This window comes from Heteronotia binoei, chromosome 21 (genome assembly GCF_032191835.1).
Source record: "Heteronotia binoei isolate CCM8104 ecotype False Entrance Well chromosome 21, APGP_CSIRO_Hbin_v1, whole genome shotgun sequence".
In the NCBI taxonomy this organism is placed as follows: Eukaryota; Metazoa; Chordata; class Lepidosauria; order Squamata; family Gekkonidae; genus Heteronotia; species Heteronotia binoei.
The window spans coordinates 9,538,870-9,554,560 of NC_083243.1; the positions used below are offsets into that span (position 1 = coordinate 9,538,870).

General features: G+C 49.5%; 1 protein-coding gene across 1 annotated transcript in view; it reads right to left on the reverse strand.

Annotated features, from left to right (window-relative positions):
• Nucleotides 1–15,691, reverse strand: part of LOC132588980 (maestro heat-like repeat-containing protein family member 2B) — a 195,330-nt gene that overhangs the window by 37,058 nt on the left and 142,581 nt on the right. Inside the window, 5 exon segments of the mRNA XM_060261483.1 lie at nucleotides 381–554; nucleotides 3,008–3,154; nucleotides 4,911–5,022; nucleotides 9,781–9,918; nucleotides 11,891–12,081. Coding sequence (XP_060117466.1) covers nucleotides 381–554; nucleotides 3,008–3,154; nucleotides 4,911–5,022; nucleotides 9,781–9,918; nucleotides 11,891–12,081 — 762 coding nt within the window.

Consider the following 15,691-nt stretch of genomic DNA (forward strand, 5'->3'; position numbering starts at 1 on the left):
TCGTCTGCCCGATGGTAAGATCTCAAATAGCAAGTGGCCCAGATGTGAAGGGTCCTTTAAGATCATTTGTATCTTCCTTTTACATCCCATATTATACAGATCCACCAATGAGGGGAGAGAGCATCCACAAATCTTCTGTGCTCTCACCATCACTCTTTGGAGCGCCCTTCTCTCTGCTTCCGTGCAGCTCCCAAACCACACGCAGAGGCAATAAGATATAATGCTCTCAATGGAACTATGATAAAAGGCAACCAGCAGACTCCCTGACAGTTGTTGTGATCTTAAGAGTCTTAAATAGTATAGTCGTTGCTGGGCCTTTTTCTCTAGAGCTGAAGTATTTGAAATACGATGGAGAGCTACAGTTAGACACGTCGACTTACATCATCCAGGTAGCTTAAGGTCCTCATGGTGATGTTTTTAAAGCACGAGCCCAGGATCTTCTCCTTCAGGTGAGGAAGAACCACAGCAAGCACCCGGAGGCTCTCTCGCACTACCTGGGCATCATACAAAGCCCCCAGGAGGACCTCCACGACGGTCCTTCTCGCTTCCTTGATCTGGAAGGAGGACACATCAGAAGAACGGCTGGAGCCACCATTTCGCAGACAATGGCTCGGACCTTATAGATGCACTATGGCCTCTCACTGCGAAGAGCCTTCCTCCCAAACCACCTTGGTAACCCAAGACACCCTTTTGTTTCAGGCGCTGGTGCAATCACTGGAAGGGTGTTGGGCTATGCCTTGCCAGACAACCACATCTGCTCCTGTTCTCACAGAAAGGGACTCAGCATTCCCTAACAGCCCTGAGGCAAACTGAGGCTCTCTGAGGGGGCAATTTGCATTTTGCAGATGGAAGGAGAGGTTGCGCCACTTGGGGAAGGTGTCATGAGCCCTGATGAGAAGGAGCTGGAAGAGTTGCTAGCCAGTTCCTCAGCTGAACAAACAGCAGCTGGCCCATCAATCACTCTCCAGGCACCAGTGTCAGCTGTTGATGATCAATCTCCTCCTCCCATCTGAAGAGTTCGAAGCAGGCTCCGGAAAGAACTTTCAGAGCGAAGACATGAGGCATGCCGAGGCGTCAGGTCTCTCAGCCCTGAGTTCTAGCAGAGACACTGCCACCCAGGGAGCAGGCTGATTGAGACCTCCAAAGGGATCTGTGAGACACTCCAAAGGGATCTGTTGAGGCTGGGTGAGTGGGCGTCAACGTGGCAGATGCGGTTCAATGTGGTCAAATGCAAAGTAATGCACATTGGGGCCAAGAATCCCAGCTACAAATACAAGTTGATGGGGTGTGAACTGGCAGAGACTGACCAAGAGCGAAATCTTGCGGTCATGGTAGATAACTCACTGAAAATGTCAAGACAGTGTGCGATTGCAATAAAGAAGGCCAATGCCATGCTGGGAATTATTAGGAAGGGAATTGAAAACAAATCAGCCAGTATCATAATGCCCCTGTATAAATTGATGGTGAGGTCTCATTTGGAGTATTGTGTGCAGTTCTGGTCGCTGCACCTCAAAAAGGATATTATAGCATTAGAGAAAGTGCAGAAAAGGGCAACTTGAATGATTAAAGGGTTGGAACACTTTCCCTATGAAGAAAGGTTGAAACACTTGGGGCTCTTTAGCTTGGAGAAATGTCGCTTGTGGGGTGACATGATGGAGGTTTACAAGATTATGCCTGGGATGGAGAAAGTAGAGAAAGAAGTACTTTTCTCCCTTTCTCACAATACAAGAACTCGTGGACATTCGATGAAATTGCTGAGCAGTCAGGTTAAAACGGATAAAAGGAAGTACTTCTACACCCAAAGGGTGATTAACATGTGGAATTCATTGACACAGGAGGTGGTGGTGGCTACAAGCATAGCCAGCTTCAAGAGAGGATTGGATAAAAATATGGAGCAGAGGTCCATCAGTGGCTATTAGCCACAGTATGTATATATATAATATTTTTTTTTGGCCACTGTGTGATACAGAGTGTTGGACTGGATGGGCCATTGGCCTGATCCAACATGGCTTCTCTTATGTTCTTATGTGACACAGAGTGTTGGACTGGATGGGCCATTGGCCTGATCCAACACGGCTTCTCTTATGTTCTTATGTGACACAGAGTGTTGGACTGGATGGGCCATTGGCCTGATCCAACATGGCTTCTCTTATGTTCTTATGTGACACAGAGTGTTGGACTGGATGGGCCATTGGCCTGATCCAATATGGCTTCTCTTATGTTCTTATGTGACACAGAGTCACATAAGCTTCTTGCTCTCACCCCCATGGCTGCCCTCCTACGGCCCCCCTGTGGCCCCCTCTTCCTGTGACTCTTAGCTACAGGGCTGGTCTTGTTCCTAGTCAGCTGTCTGGAATGCAGGTGCCGCCAGCTTATCCGACACTCAACAGCTTTGTTGGGATCCTCTAAACCAGGTGTGGCCAAACTGTGGCTCGGGAGCCACATGTGGGTCTTTCACGCATATTTTGTGGCTCTCAAGGCCCCCACTGCTCCATAGGCTGGCTTGGAGAAAGCACTCCTCTCTTTAAATTATTTCTCCAAGACAAGTCAGCCAGCCACTTGGAGAGCACATTTAAAGTTAAAGTTGCTTTCTTTCCACCTCTCCCTCCCTTCTCCCTCTCCCATCTATTTGCCTTCCTTCTTTTCTTTTTTCCCTTCCTTCTCCCTCCCTCCCCTTCCTTCCTTCTCCCTCCCTCCCGTTCCTTCCTTGCTTCCTTCCTTCCTTCTCCCTCCCTCCCCTTCCTTCTCACTCCTTCCCTTCCTTCTCCTTCCCTCCCCTTCCTTCCTTCCTTCTCCCTCCCTCCTCTCTCTCCCCTTCCTTCCTTCCTTCCTTCCTTCCTTCCTTCCTTCCTTCCTTCCTTCCTTCCTTCCTTCCTGTCTTGCAGCTCTCAAACATCTGACATCCATGTCTCGTGACTCTCAAAAATGTGACATTTATTCTCTGTGGCTCCTACGCTACGCAAGTTTGCCCCCCCCCTGCTCTAGACTTCAGGCCCCTGGATCTGACCTTGTCTGGAGCTGCAAGGAGCACGTTGCCAAGACCTCTGACTGCCATCTGGCGGATGCTGGGCTGCTGGTCTCCTGCCCTCCCGAGAAGGACGGGGAAGATGGTCTGCAGTGGTTCTCTTTCAGATAACGTGGGATGCCTGATTGCCTGCCAGATGACCACACGTTCGTTATGATATGGTTCCGTATGTCTATTGCTGGGTTTTGGCCACTCTGGCTAGTTCCACACGGTGAAATGGATGCAATACTATCCCATTGTCAAAAAACCCACTTCACGTTGGTCTGTTTCTGGGCTCTCAGACAGCTGCCATAGAAGTGGCAGGATCCCAGCAGTGGTCCACGGTTGCCCATTGAAAAGGGGAATGGATAAGCATCTGGAGCAGAGGTCCTTCGGTGGCTATTAGCCACAGTGTATTGTTGGAACTCTTTGTCTGGGGCAGTGATGCTCTGTATTTGTGGTGCTTGAGGGGGCAACAGTGGGAGGGTTTCTAGTGTCCTGCCCCCACTGATGGACCTCCTGATGGCTTCTGGGTTTTTTGGCCACTGTGTGACACTACAGAGTGTTGACTGGATGGGCCATTGGCCTGATCCAACATGGCTTCTCTTATGTTCTTATGTCTGGGGCAGTGATGCTCTGTATTCTTCGTACTTGGTGGTGGGGGGGCACAGTGGGAGGGCTTCTAGCCACACTGATGGCCTCCTGATGGCACCTGGGTTTTTTGGCAACCGTGTGACACAGAGTGTTGGACTGGATGGACCATTGGCCTGATCCAAAATGGCTTCTCTTATGTTCTTAAGTTCCAGGAATTTCCCAACCCAGAGCTGGCAATACTATGCATTGTGCAGGTTTCTGAATTGCTGCAAAGGTTGGAAGATAAGTCCGCTCCCTCAAGTGACTTGCCTGCTAGAGTCACGATGGTCCTCATTTAGGTTTGGCCAGCCTTGCACCAGCCAATCCCAGGAGCTCTCCAGGCCCCACCTGGAGACTGGCAAGCCTGCTGTCACTTTAATGGAACTTTCTGTCTGTATCGGTGGAACTCTTTATCTAGGGCAGTGATGCTCTGTATTCTTGGAGCTTGGGGGGCACAATGGGAGGGCTTCTAGACCTCCTGAAGGCACCTGGGTTTTGGCCACTGTGTGCCACCGAGTGTTGGACTGGATGGGCCATTGGCCTGATCCAACATGGCTTCTCTTATGTTCTTATGTGACACAGAGTGTTGGACTGGATGGGCCACTGGCCTGATCCAACATGGCTTCTCTTGTGTTCTTATGTGACACAGAGTGTTTGACTGGATGGGCCACTGGCCTGATCCAACATGGCTTCTCTTATGTTCTTATGTGACACAGAGTGTTGGACTGGATGGGCCACTGGCCTGATCCAACATGGCTTCTCTTGTGTTCTTATGTGACACAGAGTGTTTGACTGGATGGGCCACTGGCCTGATCCAACATGGCTTCTCTTGTGTTCTTATGTGACACAGAGTGTTGGACTGGATGGGCCACTGGCCTGATCCAGCATGGCTTCTCTTATGTTCTTATGTGCCACAAAGTGTTGGACTGGATGGGCCATTGGCCTGATCCAACATGGCTTCTCTTATGTTCTTATGTGACACAGAGTGTTGGACTGGATGGGCCATTGGCCTGATCCAACATGGCTTCTCTTGTGTTCTTATGTGACACAGAGTGTTGGACTGGATGGGCCACTGGCCTGATCCAACAGGGCTTCTCTTATGTTCTTATGTGACACAGAATGTTGGACTGGAGGGGCCACTGGCCTGATCCAACATGGCTTCTCTTATGTTCTTATGTGGCACAGAGTGTTGGACTTGATGGGCCACTGGCCTGATGCAAAAGGGCTTCTCTTGTGTTCTCTTATGTTCAGCCCCCACAGCTCCTCCTCTTACCTCCACAAAGAAGGCAGTGCTGGTTAGACGCAGTTTTTTGGACTCTGAATCCATCCAAGACAGGACATGTTCAATGATCTCCTTGTCAAGAAGGCCTCTCTGAACCAAATGACTGAAACAGAAAAGAAATTATGGTGGCAGAGTCATGGAAGAAGGTTAGGGAGCATGTAGCAATAACAACGCTAAGTCCCTAACAATGTTGTTCACTGATGTTGTGGCCAAACTTGCTTAATGTAAGAGCCGCACAGAAGAATGATCAGATGTTTGAGAGCCACAAGACCAGGGCTTTTTTTTTTTTTGTAGAAAAATATCATATCATATCAATTTTATTTATATCCCGCCCTCCCCGCCGAAGCAGGCTCAGGGCGGCGAACAACACAGATCAATACATTAGTTTTACAAAATATTTAAACAAAACTAATTAACCCTTTAATTAAAATTCTACTAAAACTCTAACATCAATAAAATTAATATGCTGGTGCTATTATACAAATGGTGAATTTCATTAGCCGTTTCCCCCTTAGTCGGTGAAGGCCATTCGGAAAAGGGTGGTCTTGCAAGCCCCGCAGAACTGTTCAAATTCCCGCACGGCCCGCAGATCCTCCGGAAGCTGGTTCCATAGGTGTGGAGCCATAACAGAGAAAGCCCAATCACAGGTGCTCTGCAGCTTTACTTCTCTCGGCCCGGGGATAGTTAGCAGGTTCTTCCCTGCTGACCTCAGCGCTCTTTGGGGTTCGTATGGGGAGAGACGGTCCCTCAGGTAGGCAGGTCCTCGGCCATATAGGGCTTTAGAGGTAATAACCAGCACTTTGTAACGAATCCGGTATATAACTGGCAGCCAGTGCAGTTCGCGCAGCCCATCATGAACTCATTTGCATATTAGGCTACAGCTCCTGATGCCCAGGCAGCCGGAACTGCATTCCTGTGTGTTCCTGCTTTTAAAAAAAGCCCTGCACAGGGAGGAAGGAAGTATGGAAGGAAGGAAGGTTAAGAGATGGAGGGGAGGGAGGAGGAAGGGAGGGAGAGATGGAAAGACAGCAACTTTAACTTTACACGCCTTCTCAAAGCTGCCGGATGGGCTTGGCTTGGCGAAGTGTTTTCATGAGAGAAAGGCCTTCTTCAAGTTGACTGGGGAGGGTGGGGGGGGGGCTTTGAGAACCACACAATATGTGTGAAAGAGCCGCACGTGGCTTTTGAGTTGGGTTTCCAAGTCCAATTCAAGAAATATCTGCAAATAGTTAGATTAGTGGGGCAGGTCATACAGACGGCTAAAGGTGTATGGAAGTAAGGTATTATGTAAGGCGTCGAGCGTCATTGATAAAATATCTTTAATGAGTTTTCCTTGAGTGTAAGTGAAAAGGATAAATGGGTTTAATTTGTAATGCAATAGTGTAGGTGAATGCATTAAATGGTGAACAGAGATAATGGAATTTGAATGTATATATAATCAGTGAAAACACCACCTTCGACTTCTGTTTTAATAACACTTTTTTCTTTTGTATGGTAACGGGCTTGTACACAATATATTAATTTAATAAACTATAAAAATATTGGGGGGGGGAAAGGGGGACTCTGGGGGTGGAGCCAGGAAACTTTGGGGGTGGAGCCAGGAGACATTAGGGGTGGAGCCAAGATCAAGGGTGTGACAAGCATAACTGAACTCCAAAGAGAGTTCCGGCCATCACATTTAAAGGGACAGCACACCTTTTCAATGCCTTCCTTCCATAGGAAATAATGGATAGAGGCACTTTCTTTTGGGGCTCATAGAATTGGACCCCCTGGTCCAATCTTTTTGAAACTTGGAGGGTATTTTGAGGAGAGGTACTAGATGCTATACCGAAAATTTGGTGCCTCTACCCCCAAAAAAGCCCCCTCAGAGCCCCAGATACCCGCGGCTCAATTCTCCATGATTTTCTATGGGAATAAATCTCCATAGGGAATAACAGAGTTCCCAGCAGACATTTCCCTCCCCTCCCCCCGCTTTCTGACGACCCTGAAGCGGGGGGAGGGTCTCCAAACCGGGGGATCCCCTGCCCCCACCTGGGGATTGGCAACCCTACTCCTGAGCCACAGTTTGGCCACCCCTTCTGTAGAGAGACAGAGCTAAACTTGCTCGACCACTTTCACACAGACTAAGAAGAGTTTTTTTCAAATATCCCAGTAGATGCATTTGTGTAGAAACGCCCTTTACTTTCAGCTACATTGGCCTAGAAGATATGTTTAGGGCTGCAAAAAAAACACCCCATAAACACATTTGTTCCAAGACGTTTCTCTGTCAGTATATGGGAAAGAAACAGGAGAGAGGTTTAGTTATGTAAAAGCTTCTAGCTGGCAGAGAGCAATCAAGGGACCATCTTACACCCCCACGGCAATGTAATACCTAATGCCGCATGCTTGGGAAGGCTAGGAAGAGAAGGACTGTCCCACGGGGATGGGGGGGAAGAGAAGAGGAGATAAATCCCCTGAACATGGGGAAAAATGAGGTTCATTTTGGCTGATTCTAGGTGGGGATAACTTGCCGTAACAATCCTTCACACCAGGGCTCCATCTTGAAGAAGAAGACAATGGGTTTATATCTCACCCTCCGCTCCGAATCAGAGTCTCAGAGCAGTCACAATCTCCTTTCCCTCCCCCCCCTCACCACAGCAGACACCCTGTGAGGTAGGTGGAGCTGAGAGAGCTCTGACAGAAGCTGCTCTTTCAAAGACAGCTGTGCCAGAGCTATGGCTGACCCGAGGCCATTCCAGCAGTTGCAAGTGGAGGAGGGGGGACTCAAATCCGGCTCTCCCAGATAAGAGTCTGCACACTTAACCACTACACCAAACTGGCTCTTTGCTTGATGTGAACCATTAATAAGTGGAGCTAGCGAAGGGGAGGCAGAGCGGACAAAGACAAAGTTTTGTGCACTTCACCACTGCACAAAACTCTACATTTGAAAGAATTATGCCTCTGAATCCCACAGCAAGGAGGGAAAATCAAGGAAAGCTCTCTGTGCTGTTGCTGGCCCTCCAGCGGTTTAGCCACTGTGGGAGACAGGATGCTGGACTAGATGAACTATTGGTATGATCCAGCAGGGATCCTCTTATGTTCTTACTATCGGGGTCCTGTTGCTGAGACCACGATACTTATAGTGAGATGTTTCCAAGTGCCCTTCGTCCCTTCTGGCTTTCTGGATGTGGGCAGGCTAATCTCAGGGGGCTTGGCTTTCTGCCTGTCACAGGGGAGTTGATGATGATGATGATATTGGATTTATATCCCGCCCTTCCGAGTCTCAGAGCGGCTCCCAATTTTCTTTATCTTCCTCCCCCTCAACAGATACCCTGTGAGGTGGGTGGGGCTGGAGAGGGCTCTCCCAGCAGCTGCCCTTTCAAGGACAGAGTCTCAGAGCGGCCTACAATCTCCTTTCCCTTCCTCCCCCACAACAGACACCCTGTGAGGTGGGCGGGGCTAGAGAGGGCTCTCCCAGCAGCTGCCCTTTCAAGGACAGAGTCTCAGAGCGGCCTACAATCTCCTTTCCCTTCCTCCCCCACAACAGACACCCTGTGAGGTGGGCGGGGCTAGAGAGGGCTCTCACAGCAGCTGCCCTTTCAAGGACAGAGTCTCAGAGCGGCCTACAATCTCCTTTCCCTTCCTCCCCCACAACAGACACCCTGTGAGGTGGGCGGGGCTAGAGAGGGCTCTCACAGCAGCTGCCCTTTCAAGGACAACCTCTGCCAGAGCTATGGCTGACCCATGGCCATTCCAGCAGGTGCAAGTGCAGGAGTGGGGAATCAAACCCGGTTCTCCCAGATAAGAGTCCGCACACTTAACCACTACACCAAACTGGCTCTTTGCTTGATGTGAACCATTACCAAGTGCAGCTAACGAAGGGGAGGCAGAGCGGACAAAGACACGTGCTAATGGATAACTGATAAAAAGTTGTAATTTTACCTGTAAACAGCCTACCCTAGAATAACAACAGTCAGGGCATGTATAGCAGAGGGAAAGATGTATGCACCTTTGCATTGTCTCCTTGCCCACTCCGTTGCTGTCCAGAGTATCCGTGTAGACATTTTTTTCTGAATAATTTTTAATTACTTTCAATGTTGGACGTTTGTTCTCAGTAAGCACATTGAAGCCCACCTGAAGACAATACTGAAAGGACTCCAGGGAAGGGAGGTGGTTGACAGATGGCTAGATCCCCAGAGTATACAGGTGTGGTAAGCCACCCCCATGGCAGCTAATCAATCTAAGCAGGAGACATAGTCAACGAGGTGGAGCCTGTAAATAGTGATGGGGACAGAGTGCTAGGAGCAAAGATCTTTTAATGGGAGGGGCCGTAGCTCAGTAGAAGAGCCTCTGCTTGGCACGCAGAAAGTCCTAGGTTCAATCCCAGGTTCAGTTGTAATTTTACCAGTAAACAGCCTACCCTAGAATAACAACAGTCAGGGCATGTATAGCAGAGGGACAGATGTATGCACCTTTGCATTGTCTCCTTGCCCACTCCATTGCTGTCCAGAGTATCTTTCTGGAATCTCTAGTTAAAAGGACCAGGTGAGAGGTGATGTGAAAGCATGGCTGGTGTTCGAAACGGAAAGAGCTGGTGAATTGCTCCGAGTCCTCGAAAGTGAGAGGAAACCCAGCTGCGGCTCTCAGGCTGAAAAATCTTCCCACTCTGGTAGAGAGATGTGCCCAGTTGCGTACATATAGACTTTATGCATGTGTTCTCAGAAATGTGCTTAGAGCAGGGGTGGAGCTTGCTCCTATGATCTCATCGCCCCTTAGTAGGTATTCATTATTGCTTCCTCCTTTTAGAATATCTGAAAAGGGCCAGAATGCAACAGGAAGAGACTGTCCAGGGAAGGGTTTCCCTGACACGCAACTTCCTTACCTGGTCAGCAGACACACCCCCTCCTGGTGGGTGCCAGGGTCCCTCAGTAAAACCCACATATTCACTCCCCCGGTTTCCGCTAGCGACGGCTCAGAGGTCAGCTTCAACAGCAGGGTCTTCAGGCTGGCGACGGAAAGTCTGTGATGAACGAGGAGACACACGGCAGTATCAGAATCGTAAACAGACAAAAGACACGGAAACCTTGACAGCAGAATCGGCGCGTGGCTTGGAAGAGTGAAACCACCTACTTGCAGGGCTTCTTGTGTAACAGGAATTCCTTTGTGTATTAGGCCACACACCCCTGATGTAGCCAATCCTCCAAGAGCTTACAGGGCTCTTCATACAGGGCGTACTGTGAGCTCTTGGAGGATTGGCTACATCAGGGGGTGTGGCCTAATATGCAAAGGAATTCCTGCTACAAAAAAGTCCTGCCCACTACCCCAAACTGCCTCTCGATAGAAATTTAATCTCATTTACAGATGTGTTACCCCCCCCCCCACACACACACACACAGCATTTCCCCTCTACTCTAATCAGGCTAACTGGCTTTTTTGTAGGAGGAACTCGTCTGTATATTAGGCCACATACCCCTGATGTAGCCAATCCTCCAAGAGCTTACGGGGCTTTTCTTACAGGGCCTGCTACAAAGAAAATATGAACATATGAAGCCACTTTCTGCTGAATCAGATCCTGGGTCCTTCTAAATCAGTATTGTCTACTTTGACAGGCAGCAGCTCTCCAGGGTCTCAAGCTGAGGTTTTTCACGCGCCTATTTGCCTGGACCCTTTTTAGTTGGAGATGCTGGGGATTGAACATGGGACCTTCTGCTTACCAAGCAGACGCTCTGCCACTGAGCCACCGTCCCTCCCCTAAACCTTCCTACCTGTAAGGTTGGTTAGGCTAAGAGTGTGTGACTGGCCCAAGGTCACCCCACCAGTTTCCATGGCAGAGTGGGGATTCAAACTTGGGTCTCTCCGATCCTGTTCCAGAACTCTAACTACTACGCTCTAACACTACACCATAGAGTTTCCTGTCATTCCCAGAGTTACCCTACTTCACTTGAGAGCTAGTTTGGGGTAGCGCTGAAGAGGCGCAGGCTTGAGTCTGGAGAGCCGGGTTTGCGTCCCTACTGCTCCTCCACAGGCAGCTAGCTGGGTAACCTTGGGTCAGTCACAGTCCTCTCAGAGCTCTCTCAGCCCCACCTTCATCATGGGGTGTCTGTTGTAAGGAAAGGAAGGGAAAGGCGATTTTAAGCCACTTTAAGACTCCTTTGGGTAGTGAAAGGTAGGGTATAAAACCAACTCTTTTTCTTACAGTTTTTCCCTGGAAGAAGGAGAAGAGGAAGGATAAGAAAAAGATGATGACCACAGATTTATACCCCGTCCTTCTCTCTGAATCAGAGTCTCAGAGCAGCTCACAATCTCCTTTACCTTCCTCCCCCACAACAGACACCCTGTGAGGTGGGTGGGGTTGAGAGGGCTCTCCCAGAAGCTGCCCTTTCAAGGACAGAGTCTCAGAGCAGTTCACAATCTCCTTTATCATCTGCCCCACAACAGACACCCTGTGAGGTGGGTGGGGCTGAGAGGGCTCTCCCAGAAGCTGCCCTTTCAAGGACAGACTGTCAGAGCAGCCTACAATCTTCTTTCCCTTCCTCCCCCACAACAGACACCCTGTGAGGTGGGTGGGGCTGGAGAGGGCTCTCACAGCAGCTGCCCTTTCAAGGACAACCTCTGCCAGAGCTATGGCTGACCCAAGGCCATGCCAGCAGGTGCAAGTGAAGGAGTGGGGAATCAAACCCGGTTCTCCCAGATAAGAGTCCGCGCACTTCACCACTACACCAAACCGGCTCTTGTAGCAGTGCCGCAGCAGTGCAGATGCTGCTGTGTTGCAAGAAAAATGATCTTGCCAGTGCTCGGAGTGGCAAAGGGCAACCAGGGGTGCAACAGAAGGCCAGCAGAACCTAAGCAGGAGGCCTGGCACCCCAGTGAGGGGTGGTGGTGTTCACAGGCATTGGGCAGCCTCACAGGCTAGAAGAGTTTAGCCAATGGCAAAAAAGAACTGACACCACTTTCCTTTTGGTTGTTCTCTCTTGCTCGCCCCCCAGTTTTACCTGCATGGGTTGCCTTCACTCAGGTGCTGTTCTCTCCGGAACAGCCTCCGGCGTCCTTCATAGAAAGGCATCTTCTGGCCCACCGTTCTGCTGACCTGTTGCAGGAGAGCACAGAACAGTCCCGGGAACAGTTCCTCTATGGTCTCCCCAGTGGGTAGCATGGACAGGACTTCGTAGATGGCACAGGTGGCCTGTGGAGAGAGAGGAGAGCTTAGGGTTGCCATCCTCTGGGTGGGAGCTGGAGTTTTCCTGGAATCACAGTTGCTCACCAGAGCGTAGCAGTCAGTTCTTCTGCAGGAAGCAGCAGCTTCAGAAGGAAGGCTCTAGGGCAGGGGGGGGTCAAACATGCAGCTCGTGGGCTACTATCAGGCCCCCGAGCAATTGGCTGTCGTCTGCTTCCTTCTCCCTCTCTCTTGCTTCCTTCTGCATCACAGCTTGCTTTGCTGGGCTTGCTCAATCGCACAGGAGCTACAGAGCAAAGCCTCTATTTTCTCCATTGGCTGAGGCTCCTCCCTTGAGAAGGAAGGAGGAGGGAGGGAGAGCTTGCCTTGCCAGGCCCTCTCAATCGCATAGCAGAGCTACTGAGCCAAGCCTCTATTTTCTCCATTGGCTGAGGCTCCTCCCTTGAGAAGGAAGGGGGAGGGATAGAACATAGAACATAAGAACATAAGAGAAGCCATGTTGGATCAGGCCAACGGCACATCCAGTCCAATACCCTGTGTCACACAGTGGCAAAATTTTTTATATATACACAAACACTGTGGCTAATAGCCACTGATGGACCTGTGCTCCATATTTTTATATAAACCCCTCTTGAAGGTGGCTATACTTGTGGCTGCCACCACCTCCTGTGGCAGTGAATTCCACATGTTAATCACCCTTTGGGTGAAGAAGTACTTCCTTTTATCCGTTTTAACCTGTCTGCTCAGCAATTTCATCGAATGCCCACGAGTTCTTGTATTGTGAGAAAGGGAGAAAAGTACTTCTTTCTCGACTTTCTCCATCCCATGCATTATCTTGTAAACCTCTATCATGTCACCCCGCAGTCAACGTTTCTCCAAGCTAAAGAGTCCCAAGCGTTTCAACCTTTCTTCCTAGGGAAAGTGCTCCAGCCCTTTAATCATTCTAGTTGCCCTTCTCTGGACTTTCTCCAATGCTATAATATCCTTTTTGAGGTGCGGCGACCAGAACTGCACACAGTACTCCAAATGAGACCGCACCATCGATTTATACAGGGGCATTATGATACTGGCTGATTTGTTTTCAATTCCCTTCCTAATAATTCCCAGCATGGTGTTGGCCTTTTTTATTGCAAACGCACACTGTCTTGACATTTTCAGTGAGTTATCTACCACGACCCCAAGATCTCTCTCTTGGTCAGTCTCTGCCAGTTCACATCCCATCAACTTGTATTTGTAGCTGGGATTCTTGGCCCCAATGTGCATTACTTTGTACTTGGCCACAATGAACCGCATCTGCCACGTTGACGCCCACTCACCCAGCCTCAACAGATCCCTTTGGAGTTCCTAACAATCCTCTCTGGTTCTCACCACCCTGAACAATTTAGTGTCATCCGCAAACTTGGCCACTTCACTGCTCACTCCCAACTCTAAATCATTTATGAACAAGTTAAAGAGCATGGGACCCAGTACTGAGCCCTGCGGCACCCCACTGCTTACCGTCCTCCACTGCGAAGACTGCCCATTTATACTCACTCTCTGCTTCCTATTACTCATCCAGTTTTTGATCCACAAGAGGACCTGTCCTTTTACTCCATGACTCTCAAGCTTTCTAAGGAGCCTTTGATGAGGAACTTTATCAAAAGCTTTCTGGAAGTCAAGGTAAACAACATCTATCGGGTCTCCTTTGTCCACATGTTTGTTCACCCTCTCAAAGAAATGTAACAGGTTAGTGAGGCAAGTTCTTCCCTTGCAGAACCCATGCTGAGTCTTCCTCAATAACCCATGTTCATCAATGTGCCTACTCATTCTGTCCTTGATAATGGTTTCTACCAACTTCCCCGGTATTGAAGTCAGACTGACTGGCCTGTAATTTCCATTTCCAATGGAGAGCTTGCCTTGCCAGGCCCTCTCAATCACATAACAGAGCGACTGAGCCAAGCCTCTATTTTCTCCATTGACTGAGGCTCCTCCCTTGAGAAGGAGGGAGGAGGGAGGGAGAGCTTGCCTTGCCAGGACCTCTCAATCGCATAGCACAGCTACTGAGCCAAGCCTCTATTTTCTCCATTGGCTGAGGATCCTCCCTTGGGAAGGAAGGGGGAAGGAGGAGGGAGAGCTTGCCTTGCCAGGCCCTCTGAATCGCATAGCACAGCTACTGAGCCAAGCCTCTCTTCCTGCTATTGGCTGAGGCTCCTCCCCCTCCTGGTCCCCTGGGGAAGGAAGGGAAGAGCCAGAGCTTCCTTTGCCCAGTTCCCTGGATCCCACGGGAGAAATACAAAGAAAGCACCTTTAAGACCAACGAGTGCTAATGTTTTAAGCATATTTTTAAGGGTTTTTTTTTTTTTTAAAAACTTTGTGTTTGTGTCCCTTATAAAGTTTATATCTCTGCTACTTGGCATTACATTTTATGACACACGTGGCCCGGCCCGACAAGGTCTCATTTATGTCAGATCTTCTGGCCCCCATAACAAAATTGAGTTCGACACCCCTGCCCTAGGGCTTCCCATCTCTGCTGGACTCCCTTCTCAAAGTCCTCCCGGCCTAGGCACTGCACCCAAAGCTCTAGGAATTCCTCAACCCAGAGCTGAGAACTTGAGCAAAGGAACCATTTGAGGAAGCTTCACGTTGGCACCAAGCTCCTCTGCTAGGGTTGCCAACGGTGGCTTGGGACACCCCTGGAGATCTGGGGCAATGCTAGAAATCAAAGAACGATGGGAGAACCTCCGCGTTCAGCGGCAGAAGACTTCTGAAACCCAGTTCTAGGGGGCAACGGTGGGGAAAGGCCATGACCTCCCTTGCCCTCTTGTTGGCCTTTCAGAGGAATGATGGGCACAAACCTGCCCACAACCTTAATTTGGAGCTAAACTCACCTGGGTTCATGAACCGTGGTTTGTGTAGAAAAGGGCAACTAGAATGAATAAAGGGCTGGAACACTTTCCCTATGAAGAAAGGTTGAAACGCTTGGGGCTCTTTAGCTTGGAGAAACGTCGACTGAGGGGTGACATGATAGAGGTTGACACGATTATGCATGGGATTGAGAAAGTAGAGAAAGAAGTACTTTTCTCCCTTTCTCACAATACAAGAACTCGTGGGCATTCGATGAAATCGCTGAGCAGTCAGGTTAAAACAGATAAAAGGAAGTACTTCTTCACCCAAAGGGTGATTAACAAGAGGAACTGGATGGCCATGGGTGGGAGGCTGGACTAGATGGACCCTCACTGGTCTGATCCGGCAGGGCTCTTCTGATGTTCTAATGAAGGCCTCGGCCTCTATGCCCTGTTGTTGGCCCTCCAAAGGAGCTGGTTGACCCCTGTGTGAGACAGGAGGCTGGACTAGATGGACCACTGGTCTACTCCAGCAGGGATCTTTTGATGTTCTTATTGTCAGTCTCACAGGGAAATGGAGCCCTTGTTTGAGGCATGACCTAGTTCTTCATCTCAAAAAAAATATGCATTTCTTTCCTCCCCTCATTGAAGGAATTCAGGACACCATGCATTGAGAGCCAGTTTGGTGTAGTGGTTAAGTGTGTGGACTCTTATCTGGGAGAACCAGGTTTGATTCCCCACTCCTCCGCTTGCAGCTGCTGGAATGGCCTTGGGTCAGCCATAGCTCTCTTATCTGG